Source organism: Triturus cristatus, chromosome 3_2 (assembly GCF_964204655.1).
Source record: "Triturus cristatus chromosome 3_2, aTriCri1.1, whole genome shotgun sequence".
NCBI classification, from domain to species: Eukaryota; Metazoa; Chordata; class Amphibia; order Caudata; family Salamandridae; genus Triturus; species Triturus cristatus.
Window position 1 is genome coordinate 253,238,079 of NC_140584.1, and position 16,972 is coordinate 253,255,050.

General features: G+C 43.8%; 1 protein-coding gene across 1 annotated transcript in view; it reads left to right on the forward strand.

Annotated features, from left to right (window-relative positions):
- The window catches only part of LOC146857069 (uncharacterized), a 213,315-nt gene that overhangs the window by 195,194 nt on the left and 1,149 nt on the right, over nt 1-16,972 (forward strand). Inside the window, exon 5 of the mRNA XM_085647018.1 lies at nt 13,546-13,768. Coding sequence (XP_085503144.1) covers nt 13,546-13,768 — 223 coding nt within the window. The remainder of the gene's footprint in view (nt 1-13,545; nt 13,769-16,972) is intronic.

Here is a 16,972-nt window from a genome sequence, read left to right on the forward strand (position 1 = left end):
TGGGCCATTGAATCCAGGACCCAAGGAGTGCTTATCACTTTTTAGTACTCAGAGCTATATACTTTTCAGCTTGAGTGAAGGGACCCATCCCCATCTTCCTGTGTCCTAACGTACTTTTGTTTAAAACATAAAGGGGTGGGGTAGGGACAAACTAGCCCCCTTGTACTTGTGAGGGGACCCAGAGGGACACCACCCCCGGGGGGATTTTTTTGTGTGGTGCTGTGGGTACCATGGTTCTCCCGTGGTACACAGCACTGCCCTCCCGAGTGTACTGCAGTGCTACAGCACCCCCGTGGTACAATGCAAGCTTCTGTAAGTGAAGTTTGCACAGTGGCGAAGTACAATATAGATGACACTTGTGCACAGAAGTACTGTTGGACTGCAAAAAAAGCTAGTAGAATCAAAACAATGTTGGGGCTCTGGAGGGGGATTGGTGCCCATGAGGGAGGTGGGCAGGGCCTGCGGGACCCCATGCTTTGTACAGCCAAAGGCCATGCACTGTGTGGGGTTGGCACCCTCTGGGTTTGGCTGCATGGCCTGGCCACTGGCCTAGCCCTGCTGCAACCCACCGCTGTGCATGGCCAAAGCTTTGATCAGTCAGGGAGTTGGTTGAATAGAATAAAAAGAAAACAGAAATTCACTGGAAAAACCAAAGGCTAAAGTTTCATTTATTTATGGTAATAAGACCTTACCTTATGCTATCAAAACCTTAGACATTCACTGAAAAAAAGGTGAATTTGATGTTATAGTTAGGTGTTGAAATAACACAAAAACTAATGTTTAAAAAACAAAAGAAATTGGCATTCTCCATTTAAAATTTGCTGAGCTAACTATCTATGTTGAGCCTATGCCATGCATTGCTTATGACATCACATATTACATCACTCATGACATGTTAAATGACATAATTGATGACAGCGATTTCCCTTCTGGACTAACCGTTGGTTCTCCCCCTAGTTTCATGTTTTAGACATTTTAGACTGTCTTTGTTTAGCAAGGTCTTATTGTCTACGATGCTATTTTAGGAGTGAGACTTTTATGTTGCTTTTTTCACCAGCCCTTTCCCTCATGTAGTCTGCACATATGGTACAAGGCCAAAGCATATAAAACAAGATAGTGCACTGTTATGTATGCTAACTTCTAGACACAACATTGTGCCAGGGCTGTTTTCTAACGCAGTGGTTTTATTATATAAAAAGTGCCTTATGCCATTTTGGATCAGGGGGGACCTTTCCGGCTGTGATGACTGTTCTTGAACACCTGCAGTACTCAACATACAGCCCTGCGCAAGCTGAGCTTACATCGCAGAATGAGGGATTTCCCAATTACCATAATACCCAGGTATGGGGGCTAAGGCTAATCTCAGAGATCATGACGATAACACTATCACTATGCTGTCAGAGATGGGGTAGATATAGATATGGGTTTGCTTTTACCACGGTTGTAATATTCATTCTCTTTACCATGCTCATAATGCTGGTTATTTTATTCTGCTTATTATTCTGCTTCGTTTGCCTAATAATCGCAGCTCATATATTGTATGCCAGATTACGATAGTTGCCATAAATGTACTGTAAACTCTCTTTGTGTCTTTCTTGTGTTCACCCTGGGCATGCATGAGGCACTGTGAGCTAATCAGGAATTGGGTAGACAGGTTCACAAGGATGTAAATGGGCACATCCTGATGATCTGTCTTCCAAATACACAGTCTTACTTTCCTATAGTAGGATCCGTTTAACAACATGACTGATGACATTTCAAGTGCATTGTTTCCTCTACCTTCTTTTTCCCCTCACTCTATATTAATATATAAATACTCCCACTCCAGCTTTATTACCCTTTTTAAACCTCATTCGCTAACCACCATCTAGCAGCCAATTTACTGTGTCTCTCTTTCATATCCATTTCTACCCTCTTCTTCGTCGTTAGTTCTCAGTCTCTCTGATCACAATTCATTGTTGTCAGACTGTCTATGTTTCCTATTGAGCTAAACAATTTTCATGTTCTTGGAATTCTATTTAAATGTATGGCTTTTTTTAGTTGATTTTTATTGGTAGTGGTTTGTTAAAAAGACAAAGTTACATTGTTCTTTTGGCAAAGGACACTGACACCTACTTTCTAGATTTGCTCTATCGGAATATATTAAATATTTAAATACACACATAACAAGGCTTTAAACGGGTCTTAGAATTTGCCTAAGGATGCCATAGTGAATTCACCTGTAGGATTTGAGGTGAGGGTAAATTGTGTGCCTCTTAAGATTACATCTGAATTTATAGTAATTAAGATGCACTCAGTAAGGAGCTAGCCTTCAGATAGCTCCTCCACAAAGCATATGCTACTGTTCCTGAAGATGTCTAAGTCATGTACATTGAAGATACTCAACCAATGGTGTGACAGGAGAAGGCAAGTGAGAGTTCTGCAGGATGCAAACTTTCTTACATTACATTTTCAGATGGAAAGTGAGTAAGCTAGGTTCTGTAGTTAAGGATACAGAATACTTCCCTGATCCTTTTACTTGACCTGCCACTGCCAACCTGTGCTGAATCTTCAGTGATAAACAACATTGGCGTTTTATATATTTTGTAAAAACTGATCATTAAAAGTTTTATAATTTCTCACAAAGTACGACCTTGATAAGGGTATCGGTCCTCTAACATTTGAATTAGGATGAGGTTCGATTATGTGAATGTTGCCAATGGAGGTTTCCTACACGTGTGTTGGGTAGACTTGAGAAAGGGTAGACCCGAGTTACTAGTGTGATTTACAAATTGCCCTTCCTTGAGACAGAAAGCAGATCAGCCATATTGTCATTGGCTGACTCCATCTAAGATTTTCTTTGTATGCTCATGTAGCCTCGATAGGGTTATTCACATACAGGGAAGCCTGACTTTAGAACATGAAGAACCAAGCAAGCAACCCGTGTGATTATCATACTGTATAACAATGTTGCATTTCTGCACACCAAGAGACTACATCGGCTGCCGGTGAAGCAAATCATTTATTTCAAGGATGGCACATTAAGGAGCATAGGGAAAGGGAACTATGGGCCTGATTCACAAAGGTGATCTTACATGATTCTGTAAGTTTATGTTTGTTTTGGAATTCAATCAATGATCATTATTTCGATTTAAGAAACCATAAAATATTACATTCAATTCATATAAAAACATCATATTATAGCATTCCAAAGGGTACCCCGCCAGACTAGTATGCAGTTTTTGAGAATCTGTGTCTCAATACAAGACCTTTCTTAGGCATTAAAAATACAATAAATATAAATAAAATCCCATCATTAAATACATTTGGTGATAAGATGGCATTTGAGCAATAATTAAGTTCATACATTCATAAAACTAATACATCTTTTATAGTTTAACAATTCTAATCTATTAATGGACCTATTAAAAATATACAAAATTTCCTAGCATGCACCTGGTATAATATATAATAGAGCATGGTCCCACTAGTGCAAAACCAGGAAGGCATAAGCCTATATATAGATTCAGAGAAGCACACACAAGTTCCTATAAATGTCTAAAGTTTCAACCCTATCCTCTTTCTTATTAAATTTACACCAAAGAGATATCTACTAACACTAAAAACTACTGCTTGCGTCGTAACTGATCGCAATATTCTTTCCGCCTCATAGAAGGATCTAATGCTCAATAGCTGACAAATGGGTTTTTATTCATTCCCTCCTGTAATATATGTAAGCTGGGCAGAAGAATAAAAGATGCAATTCATTTTCTTTTGGACCTGATTGACATATAGCACAACAACCATCGCTTACATCCCCATCGCTACGGGCCCGTAGCGGAATTTCAAATAAAGAGATTTAGCCAGCTGTGGTTGTATCTCGTCCAAAAAGACTCAAATTTCCCATTTAGGGGCCGATTCCGATCCTGTATTTTTTTTCCCCGTACGACTCGTATCCGTATTTTTTTACGTACGAATCGTACAAGTACCGTACAAACGGTGAAGTACGATTCGTACGGGAAAAATACATACGAATCGCTTCGGGAAAAGTCTACGAGACGTCCCCGGACAGTTTTACGTACAAGTCGTAAAACTGAAGTCCAAGCACACAAGTCCGATCTGTACCGGCGTTCTGAATGCACAAGCGTATGGAAAACGTCCCGTACGGAGCAAACTGTGTACGACCCCTACCCCGGGTACACTTGTGCCAGGGGTATGAGTCATACAGGCCCCCCCACCCCAGCCCCGTATGTACGCGCCGTACCCCCAGCCCCGTATGTACTCGCCGTACACCCAGTCCTAACTTTACTACTCCTAAACTGAGAAAAATCCTAACTTTAAGACTTTCGGTATTCACAGAAGGCATTTAGGAGTCCTAAAGTTAGCACTCCTAACTTCTGTGAATACCGAAATGAGTAAGTGCCTTCTGTGAATACCAAAATGAGTAAGTGCCTTCTGTGAATAACAAAATGGTAGTAAGTTTAGGATTTTGTCTTAAGTTAGTTCTGTGAATCGGGCCCTATCTCGTTACCTTGTCATGAAACTTATCACAAAGATAGCACCCTCCCATGCGAAATCCATTGCATCATCCCTCTCCCTCATCCAATTTACATTATCTAGATCCTAACCCCATATACACAGGAGAGTCAAACCACAAACTCCAGCCCTTTGCCCCTACAGCTCCCATGAACTCCTGAATCACTGTTCCCCAGTACCCTACATATAGAGTCCTGTGGGGTGTCTTTCAACCAGATTCATTAAGGTTCGATCATATCATCCATGTCTCTCAAATTGCTCCCTCTGAGGTGGTTGACCATTTGCAAATGACATTGAGTGCAACAAAGTGAGTCAGCTTCAGTATCCTGCATACAGAATACTTGTGCTCCACATACCTTAAAGAGCACTGCCCACCATGAGTAAAGTAGAACTTCACCTGTGGATACCAGCTTATGGAAAATTCAGGGCCAAGGCATTTTGTGGGAGTGTCCCCTGTATCTAACATTTTAAACCATCACACTCTGGCTGTCTCCTGACCTCCGGCTGTCTCCTGACCCACAACTCATCAAAAGCAAACTGTAATCTGATCTTGTCAAAACTGCACTTGATTGACTCATGAAGCTCCACCCAGAGGATGAATCCGAAACTCTTGCTCACCATGCCCACTAGCTCTTGTGTCCTTTGAAAATGAACAAAAATAGTAAATCCTTATGTACAAAGCTATTATGTGGTTGCAAAGACTCAAATTCACAAAATCTGACTTTTGCGACAACAAAATAGCTTTTGGCCATGTACAAAACCCAAAGTGCATTTCGGTAATTTACTACAGAATCGCAAAAGTAGGTCTCCTGGTGCATACCTAATTGCAAATTGAAAGCAGAGTGTTTAGGGTATCCTTCCAATTTATGATTACTTAAGCTATGTATTTATGGTTTACCATTGCTTTTGGGGCTGCAAAAAATTGAAAGGTTAACAACATCTCAAAGGAAGTTGTAACCCATTCACGAATGGGAATGCGTCCCAATTGGACATTTTTAGGAGTAGACAGTGGTCCATGGGACTACTACCTACTTTTAAAATAGATTTGTGACATTTTTCACTTTTTTTGTTTTAAACACAACCCATTTTTAAGGAAAATGGGGTGCATTTAAAAAAAGAAGTATTTCTTTAATTAAAAGCAATCACAGAAATGGTGGTCAACTGACTCCAACAGGCCACCATCCTTATGATGACAGCAAAATGTGGTGGGTTACAATTTGTGACCTACCTCTGTAATATTCATGAGCGAGATCGAATTGCAACCCACCGTGATCCGTACTTTATGAACCGACCAATTAGTACTTAGGTTCATAAAATTCGATTGCATTCTGTAAAAGTCGGTGGGCTAATTGCAACCTGTTTTACCAAATACATTCTTTGTACATTTCTTTGGCCTCTATTTCCCTAAAAAAGTAAATGTGATCGCTGTTTCTTCTATCTTTTTCATAAACGACAACGTTCTCCAGTGCCCGCATGGGCTAATCCATGCTAAACCAAGCCGCACACTAAATAAACAATTAAACACATTAGTAAACAAATAAGTACATGCACAGAATTTGGCCTGCTTTCTCTAAAGCAAGATTGACGACTGTTAAAAATTTTTTTTTTTTTTTAAAATGTAATCTAGAAAAGTACATAATTCTAATAAATTGGGAAAACATGTAGATTTAGTTTATGTATGCCAAATGCACATAATGAATACTATTGTGGATTGTGTACATGACAAGCTGACAAACATGAAATGCACCCTGAATTGTTATTCTGTGTTTACTGATCCTGTCTGTTGTACATTGGCTCTACAAGATTCCAGTGCGACTGACATGAGCTCTTAATTATTCTGATAAAGCAGACACTGAATATTCATATCTCCGCAGCCTTCTAAGCCAATCAGATTGTATTGAAACATTTACACTGTTTATTCTTTGAAGTCTATCCCAGATTATAAATACATCATCAAAACTAGCAGTTAATAGACTTTACTGCTGTTCGGCAAGCATGAACAGGCTCATGAAACAAGGGGTTCCAGCCAATTGGAGCCTCATCTAGGCCTCCTTTCAAATCCATTATATTTACACGAAGTGTTAAAGCATTGTTCGGTTAAGTCACGCTGTCTCGAAAACAATTAACTGGGTCTCACAAGAAGAAATTAATCTATCCTGCCCAGCTCCCACCCCGCCCCCCCACAAGAAGGTACAATAAAATACCTCGCGCTAGATGATGTTTATAGGGAAACTCGAAATTAATTAAATGTCGTTTCCCTTCCCTGCAGCTTCACTCAACCTTTTTATATCAAAAACGGATATGAAATGCATCTGTGTTCATTTATTAAAAAAATAATAATCCTCCCCTTGCCTTTTCCATCTCCATTTAAATTAAAAAGTGACTTTGCACAGAGGATGACAAAAAGCTGCTTGTATAAAAACACAATGAATAATGATCTCCCAATCTCAGCTGCATGAAAGCTTGTCAGCTTCGATATGTTTTTCCGTATGACCTGTTTCGCCTGCCATCTAATTATTTTATTTTTGCTGGCGCTGGGTTTGTAAGTTGTGGCAACAAACTCATTTTCTTGATGAAAAAGGGGTTCTGTTTCATCTTCAGTATTTCTCAATCTACGCGTTTTTAAGAGGCCTTCAGTTCGCACAAAAGAGCTTTGTGGATTTCAGATGTGTTGCAGAGAGTTCATAACGAGGGACCACTGGCTGTCTCTTTCCTGAAGGGTGATACCTTCCATCCATTGGAGGAGCGTCTGTCTTTTGAAGATACACATACATTATTTTCATCAAATCCAACTGTATAACGTATGCACTCCATCTCTGGCAGAATAAGGATGCTTATTATTTTATCTGTATTTTATATCAAGCTAAAAAGCAGTAGGTTGGCGCTATCAGTGGTTAGCAATGAAGACCATATGTGCTCAAATTTTGTTTCCTTAATTTGTATTTGGCGTGATGCCCAACCCCATCTTTCGTACGCCGCTGAGTGACAAAAACATAAATAAAAACATAAACAAAAACATATGAAACAAAGCGGGGGCACCCACTTTTTTCTAGAGTGGGTTACATCATGGTCAATCCTAAATAGGTGGGTGACACGAATTTCATCGTCAATCTCGCTTTATTCGACAATTTGTCATAAAAACAGTAAAAATACACCCAATAGTACATAAGCAATAAAATGTACAGATACAACAGTATAAGAGTCAATAAAAGATCATAAAAATAATTTTATGACCATATATCATAAAATGCATTTAAAAGAATCCTCAAAGTGCTCATAGTCAACAGTAATAAAAGAAATCCACCAGGGGAGATCCCTGAATCCGACCCATATGTAGATTTTGTCAGCTTGATGGCCAGTGAGCAGTTACAGGAGAAGGACAAATAATACTGGGTATCAGCACTTCCCATGCTAGATGCTGCAGATATAGCTAATTTCTATTAACATTTTGGCACAATCAAAGATATCAGGAGCAAACAGCAGGTGATCATAGCTTTGACTCTAATGACCCACATTTTCCCCTAGAACTTTGCACCTTCACGAGCACAAACCTAATTTGGATCCGGTCTTAGGATTCTTAAAGCGACTAGGCTTCTTCTTGTGCCCAGTAGCCCGCAGACTGCTTAAACCCCTTCGCTGCTAGGCCTCCCCCGTGCTAAGCCTTTTTTTGGCTATTTGGGGTAGTGCGCACTTAGGCCCCTGTAACTTTTTCACCACATAAGGTATCTAAGCCAAAATTGCGTCCTATTCTTCCAACATCATGGGGATTGTAAAGGTACCCAGGGTTTGTGGATTCCCCTGGAGGGGTCCAAGAAATTAGCCAAAATACAGCAAAAATTTGTTTTTAGGGGGAAAAATGGGAAAAAAGGGCTGCAAATGAAAGCGTCTGGGTTTTTCCCTGCAAATGGTATAAAAAAAGTGTTTGTGGGGTTGAAATCACCATTTTCCCAGCTTTTAGGGAATGACAGACTTTTGTCAGAAAACCAACATTTTTTACACAGTTTTGGCATTTTTCTGGGACATAGCCTATTTCTGCTAGTTGTTGTGCTTTCAACCTCCTTCCAGTTAATGGTAGAAATGGGTATGAAAGCAATAATGGATCCTGGAAAGCTATACATTTTAGAAAAGTAGACAACATTCTGAATTCAGCAAGGGGTCATTGTGTAGATCCTTCAAGGTTTCTTTATAGAAACTAACAGTTAAATATAGGAAAAACTGAAATTTAGTGTCAAAAAACAGCCTTTTGTGTCAACGTTTTCACCTGTAACTTCTTCTAATTATGATAGCTCTTTGAAAGCAATATACAGTTACATCTGCTGGACCTTTCTGGTTGTGGGGATATATAGGACTTGTAGGTTCACCAAGAACCCGACAATCCCAGAGTCAAAAACTGAGCAGCAACTTGCAATGGCTTTTTACTATGTACCGGGTATATAGCAATTATAGTGGGAAAATGTATACATGGAAAAATCGGTATGAAAGACACCTATGTATTTCTGAAATGGAAACAAATTATAGAGTTTAGAAACAGTAGATATTTGCACGTTTTCGAAATTGGGAATACTCATACTAGCTTGTGAATTATCGGTCATTTTTCGAAACAACTTCTTTTTTACACGTCTTTCATTTGGAAGGCAGAAATGCATCGAAAGTCAATAGGTAATAACAGTTGATTTACAAATCTGAATTACCCTAAGTCTCCCGATAAAAATGGTACCTCACTTGTGTGGGTAGGCATAGTGCCCACGACAGGAAATGGCTCAAAACACAGCGTGAACACACCACATTTTCACAATGAAAAACCCCCCTTTTTTTCCAAAGTGCCTAGCTGTAGTTTTTGAACCCTAGCTCTGCCGGCACCTAGGGAAACCAAGCAAACCTATACATTTTTTAAAACTAGACAACCAGGGAAATCCAGGATGTGGTGACTTGACTGCCTCCCATCAGGTTCTGTTACCCAGAATCCCTTGCAAACATTAAAAATTGTCAAAAAAAACACATTTTGCCCAAATTTCTGTGGTGGAAGGTTCTGGAATCTGCGTGGACCCACAAATTTCCACCCACCCCGCGTTCCCCAAAGTCTTCTGAGAAAAATGGTACCTCATTTGTGTGGGTCGGTCTAGTGCCCGCGACAGGAAACGGCACAAAAGGCAACGTGGACACAACGCAATTTCGCAGTGAAAAATGACCCTTTTTTTGGCAAAGTGCCTAGCTGTAGTTTTTGAACTATACCTCTACCGGCACCTAGGGAAACCTAGCAAACCTACACATTTTTGAAAACTAGGCACCCAGGGGAATCCAGGATGGGGTGACTTGACTGCCTCCCACCAGGTTCTGTAACCCAAATTCCCTTGCAAACCTAAAAAATTGCCAAAAAAACCACATTTTGCCCACGTTTCTGTAGTGGAAAGTTCTGGAATCTGCGTGGATCCACAAATTTCCACCCACCCCGCGTTAACCAAAGTCTTCAGAGAAAAATGGTACCTCACTTGTGTGGGTTGGCCTAGTGCCCGTGACAGGAAACGGTGCAAAAGGCAATGTGGACACACCTCAATTTCGCAGTGAAAAATGACCCTTTTTTGGCAAAGTGCCTAGCTGTAGTTCTTCAACCATAGCTCTGCCGGAACCTAGGGAAACCTAGCAAACCTATACATTTTTTAAAACTAGACATCCAGGGGAATCCAGGATGGGGTGACTTGACTGCCTCCCACCAGGTTCTGTTACCCAGAATCCCTTGCAAACCTAAAACATTGTAAAAAAAAACAGATTTTGCCCACATTTCTGTGGTGGAAAGTTCTGGAATCTGCGTGGATCCACAAATTTCCACCCACCCCGCGTTCCCCAAAGTCTTCCGAGAAAAATTGTACCTCACTTGTGTGGGTTGGCCTAGTGCCCGCGACATGAAACGGCACAAAACGCAACATGGTCACACCTCAATTTTGAAGTTAAAAATGACCCTTTTTTGGCAAAGTGTCTAGCTGTGTTATTTAAACCCTAGTTCAGCTAACACCTAGGGAAACCTAGCAAACCTATACATTTTTTAAAACTAGGTACCCAGGGGAATCCAGGATGGGGTGACTTGACTGCCTCCCACCAGGTTCTGTTACCCAGAATCCCTTGCAAACCTAAACAATTGTACAACAAAACACATTTTCCCCACATTTCTGTGGTGGAAAGTTCTGTTATCTGCGTGGATCCACAAATTTCCACCCACCCCGCATTCCCCAAAGTCTTCCGAGAAAAATGGTACCTCACTTGTGTGGGTTGGCCTAGTGCCCGCGACAGGAAACGGCAGAAAATACAACGTGGTCACACCCCAATTTCGCAGTGAAAAAAGACCCTTTTTTGGCAAAGTGTCAAGCTGTAGTTTTTGAACCCTAGCACTGCCGGCACCTAGAGAAACCAAGCAAACCTATACATTTTTGAAAACTAGACACCCAGGGAAATCCAGGATGTGGTGACTTGACTGCCTCCCACCAGGTTCTGTTACCCAGAATCCCTTGCAAACCTAAAACATTGTCAAAAAAAACACATTTTGTCCACATTTCTGTGGTTGAAAGTTCTGGAATCTGCGTGTATCCACAAATTTCCACCCACCCCGCGTTCCCCAAAGTCTTCCGAGAAACATTGTACCTCACTTTTGTGGGTTTGCCTAGTGCCCGCGACAGGAAACGGCACAAAACGCAACATGGTCACACCTCAATTTCGAAGTGAAAAATGACCCTTTTTTGGCAAAGTGTCTATCTGTATTATTTGAACCCTAGCTCTGCTGACACCTAGGGAAACCTAGCAAACCTATACATTTTTGAAAACTAGACACCCAGGGGAATCCAGGATGGGGTGACTTGACTGCCTCCCACCAGGTTCTGTTACCCAGAATCCCTTGCAAACCTAAACAATTGTACAACAAAACACATTTTCCCCACATTTCTGTGGTGGAAAGTTCTGGAATCTGCGAGGATCCACAAATTTCCACCCACCCCGTGTTCCCCAAAGTCTTCCGAGAAAAATGGTACCTCACTTGTGTGGGTTGACCTAGTGCCCGCACCAGGAAACGGCACAAAACACAACGTGGTCACACCTCAATTTCGCAGTGAAAAATGACCCTTTTTTTGGCAAAGTGTCAAGCTGTAGTTTTTAAACCCTAGCTCTGCCGGCACCTAGGGAAACCAAGCAAACCTATACATTTTTGAAAACTAGACACCCAGGGAAATCCAGGATGTGGTGACTTGACTGCCTCCCACCAGGTTCTGTTACCCAGAATCCCTTGCAAACCTAAACAATTGTAAAAAAAAACACATTTTCCCAAATGTCTGTGGTGGAAAGTTATGGAATCCTCGTGGATCCACAAATTTCCACCCACCCCGCGTTCCCCAAAGTCTTCCGAAAAAAATGGAACCTCACTTGTGTGGGTCGGCCTAGAGCTCGCGACAGGAAACGGCGCAAAAGACAACGTGGACACACCTCAATTTCGCAGTAAAAAATTACCCTTTTTTGGCAAAGTGCCTAGCTGTGGTTTTTGAACTATACCTCTGCCAGCACCTAGGGAAACCTAGCAAACCTACACATTTTTAAAAACTAGACACCTAGGGGAATCCAGGATGGGGTGACTTGACTACCTCTCACCAGGTTCTGTTACCCAGAATCCCTTGCAAACCTAAAACATTGTAAAAAAAAAACACATTTTGCCCACATTTCTGTGGTGGAAAGTTCTGGAATCTGCGTGGATCCACAAATTTCCACCCACCCCACTTTCCCCAAAGGCTTCCGAGAAAAATGGTACCTCACTTGTGTGGGTTGGCCTTGTGCCCGTGACAGGAAACGGCACAAACCGCAATGTGGTCACACCTCAATTTCGCAGTGAAAAATGACCCTTTTTTGGCAAAGTGTCAAGCTGTAGTTTTTGAACCCTAGCTCTGCTGACACCTAGGGAAACCTAGCAAACCTATACATTTTTGAAAACTAGACACCCAGGGGAATCCAGGATGGGGTGACTTGACTGCCTCCCACCAGGTTCTGTTACCCAGAATCCCTTGCAAACCTAAAACATTGTCAAAAAAACCAAATTTTGCCCACATTTCTGTTGTGGAAAGTTTTGGAATCTGCGTGGATCAACAAATTTCCACCCACCCCGCGTTCCCCAAAGTCTTCAGAGAAAAATGGTACCTCACTTGTGTGGGTTGGCCTAGTGCCCGTGACAGGAAACGGCGCAAAACACAATGTGGACACACCTCAATTTCGCAGTGAAAAATGACCCTTTTTTGGCAAAGTGCCTAACTGTAGTTTTTGAACCATAGCTCTGCCGGCACCAAGGGAAACCTACCAAACCCACACATTTCTGAAGACACCCAGGGGATTCCAGGGAGGTATGGCTTGCATGGATCCCCAACGTTTCCTTTCCCAGAATCCCCTGCAAACCTCAATTATAGCTGAAAAAATCACTTTTTTCAAACATTTTTGTTTGGGAAAGTTGTGGCATCACCGGTGTAACACAAATTTTCTACCATCCAGTGTTTCCCCGGGTCTACCAATAAAAATGGTGCCTCACTCGTGTGGGAGGCCCAAGTCCCCGCGAAAGGCAAACGTATTGAGTCAACATCAAAATTGCCTATCACAAAATGTTTTGGGCCCTTGCCTGTCGCGGGCACTTGGGCCTCCCACACGAGTGGGGCACTATTTTTATTGGGAGACCCTGGGGAAGAGAACAGCGGGGCCGGCATCGGCCACGCAAAAAGTATCGCGGTCGAGCCGGCCCCCCCTCCGGAACGAACAGCAGGCGGGCCTGTCGCGCAAATTAGTGACGGGACAGGCGCTCCTCCTCCTCCATAGGTCCCGGCCTGGAGGCATGACCCGGAAGTGATTAGAATCACTTCCGGGTCACATGAATGGGCGACGTTGGGTCTAACTGGCCTGGCACCTGAGGCAATTAAAGGCTGGGGAGCACAGGAGTCTATCTCTTTGCTCCTTGCTTCCCAGCCTGCCCCCAGCCTCGATAGGCAGCTGTAATTTTCTTTTGTTTTTGTCTTCCAGGTGTTCATCGAGGTAGCTGAGGGATCGGGACCCTTCCTGCCTGCGTCTTTTGGTGAACGAGTAATGGTGGAGGAGTCACGTGCTGAGGGGGCCGTCTGCGGAGAGGTCGTGTGCCGGCGGGTCCAGGGCCCGTTGGGAGAAGCAGACGAGAATGCCTGCAGGAGTTGCTGTCGACGTGGGTGTTCTTTAACGGCTGCCGGTTCGGAGATTACTGAAGTTACAGGTACCAGGTTGGGGTTGCGCAGGTACTGTTGTGTGGCGCACACCCCTCCGGTTCGTGGCGGTGAATTGTTTAAATTGATACACCACGTGTGTAGTGACCCATAATAGTATTAAGCCACCGCGCGTCAACACCGGGTGCGTCCGGTGGGTCTAATTGTTGGTTTGTTTATTTAGAGCGAGCGCTCTCCCCCCGGCTGCTTGTAGAACGCGTGCCGTGTGCACAATAATTGCTTATCGTGCCTCATTTAAATTTCCTCATCGCGCGTCGGCAACCGGCACCAGCACGCGCGTGGGGAGCGTTGTAGGTGTTGTATGTTGCATTGCAATAGGACATTTCTTGCCTCCTTCATAATAGGCGCGCGTCAGGTCTGTTTTGGGGGCAATTTGTTATTGGTTTCGTTGTCCTAATTTTAGCATTCTGAAAGCAATACTGTTTGTTGACTGTTTTGCATTCTTTGGCTGGGGGTGTCTCAGTACAACATTTGGGGGCATAGGCAGTGCGTTTTAAGGTTTAAGTGTTGAAGGTCTTTGGCCCTTACTATCATGGTATGCTACTAATGAATGTTGCTTACGACTTACACTCTCTCCTGGCTTAAGTCAGGCCTTTTTTACTTGGGTTGCTGGGAAGGGGCATTGTGCTAACACTGTTAGCTGAAAGGTTGTGCTCTGATACCCTAACTCCCAGGGTTGTGTGCTAAACTCACCTCTCTTCCAGAGTCCAGGGGTGTGGGGTCAGTGTTTAGAGTGAGAGTACCTTAGTGACTGTTGTGAGCAATTGCGGGAAAAGCAAAGAGGGGTGACCAGCGCTCTCGTATGGAGAGGCTGATGGAGGAAATGATGAAAAAGGTGGACGAGCTAGGACATGGCCTTGCTAACCTTAGGGAGAAGGTGGAGGGGCAAGAGGGGCCAGATGAGAGGGCTAGGCGCACCAATGTGCCCCCCAAGACAGCTTTTCCCACACTCCCAAAAAGGGTTAGAGCAAAGAAGCGAGTGGGGAAAGAACCTGCTACACCCATCCCCCAGGTTCCCAGGGGAGGTGATCCTGCTGCGCCCTCCCCCCACTTTCCTCAAGTGCCACTTGTGCCTCAGAGTGAGGTCCCTCATGTCCCCACCCCTGTCCCAGTACCAGAGACTCCGATGGCACCGGTCCCTGTACCAGCTTCACCTGTAACACCACCCATCCTGGTGCGAATACTTGCGCCTCCAGTGGTGCCACATACCCCAAAACCATTGCCTGCTCTCTCTGTGTCTCCATTGCCCCTACCCACCCCCACAGGAGTGCCTCCCACTGGCACAGGGGTCCCAGTCGCTTTTGCACAGCCCCCATGGGAGACACCACCGGGGGGGGATCCCAAAAGACATAGCGTCACATTTGGCGGCAATCTTGCCATGGTTGGGGAAGGCAGGCATCCTCGCTCCAACTGTGGGGGCTAAGGATTTGAGTACCGATGCTTTGACGGAGACAAAGCAAATTGTGTCTCAGTTTAATGCGGGCCTGTGGAAAAAATTGTTGAAGGGCCAGCGGTACCTTTACCTATCATTACAGGGGGTAGTACCAGCACACTGGAGAACAAGGGATTGCCCGTTCCCAGTGCGGTAGCAGGGAAACAACAAGAGGCACCTGGGACCACAGCAGCAGCTAAAATGCCAACATTGCCAATGTTGGACATAGGTGAATCCCGCTCTGAGCGTGAATTTTTAGGCAGACATGTTTCTCTGGAGTTAAAGAACAGAATTTGGGCTGTCGAATATGTCAATATGTTCTCATTGCTGATTTGCGAAAGAGAAAGGGAGGAAGCAAGGAAAAACAAAGATTATATGCTTCCCAGGGAATGGGCCAGTCAGATGTCAAAATACAGGGTGGAAGAGAACTTACTCAACTGGATCAGAGCTTTTTCCATATTTATGGCAGTAACGGTGGAGCGCTTCCCAAATTTGCAGGCGCAGATGGCTTGCTACCAAAACAGGATAGTTCTGGCCCGCGATAAATTCACAGGGGGCGGCGGGGGGGGGGGTTTTGGTTGGAATATAACAAAAATTTCAGGCTGGCCAAGGCATCCGATCCATCGCTGTCATGGGACCGAATAGACACAATAGCATGGTTGGATCTTTTCGGGGGTGAAGGACATAGTACTACAAAGAGCCAGTACCCCTAGTCCTCTCAGTCCTTTCATTCCTTTCGGTCACAGGGTCACAAAAGTTACACCAATAATTCGAACGGCACTGGGGGGAGAAATGGGACGTGCTGGGATTTTAATAGACGGACGTGCACCAGACCGCAGGGAATGTGCAGGTTCAAACACGCATGTTCCATTTGTGCCAACCAATCTCACTCCGAATCCAAATGCCTAAAAAAATCTAGCGACAAGGGTAAGAAAAAACAGGAGTGAATCGGTGACCCCGCTCAAAGCTCGGTCTCCCATTGACGTAATGGCATTGACACCATGGCAAGAACTCTTTTGGAGGGTTTCAGGGATGGTTTTAGGATACCAGCTCTAGGTTATGTGGGATCACCTGAGTGCAAGTACCAACTCTCTGCGCTGGCCAATCCAGGTATAGTTTCCACAAAGATTGCCAAGGAACTGCGCCTGGGTAGAGTAGCGGGCCCATTTGAGTCTGTACCTGTTGTGAATTTTGTCTGCTCCCCATTGGGGATAGTGCCCAAAAAGGTGGAGGTAGAATTCAGACTCATACACAACCTGTCCGCCCCCAGGGGAAATTCACTGAATGATACAATTGATGATGAGTTTTGCAGTGTAAAATACGCTTCTTTTGACCAAGCAGTGGAGATGCTCGGGGGTTTGGACCCTGAAGCATTCATGGTGAAATCAGACATAGAATCAGCTTTTCGCTAACTCCCAGTACATCCAGTCGATTACCATCTGCTTGGTTTTAAGTTTCAAGGAAGTTTTTAAATGGATATGTGTATGCCAATGGGCTGCTCTGTGTCATGTGCATATTTTGAACGATTCAGTTCATTTTTGGAATGGGTTTTCAGACAGAGGACAGGACATCAGTGGGTCATGCATTACCTAGATGACTTTCTTATCTTGGGGGCATGCGGCTCTCCGGAGTGTGGGTGGGCGCTGCAGGAGTTTTGCACGCTCGTGCAGGCTTTTGGGGTGCCTTTGGCCCCGGGGAAGACAGTCGGGCAAACATCAACGATAGAGTTCCTGGGCATCGAGTTAGATTCCATTCAGAGGTG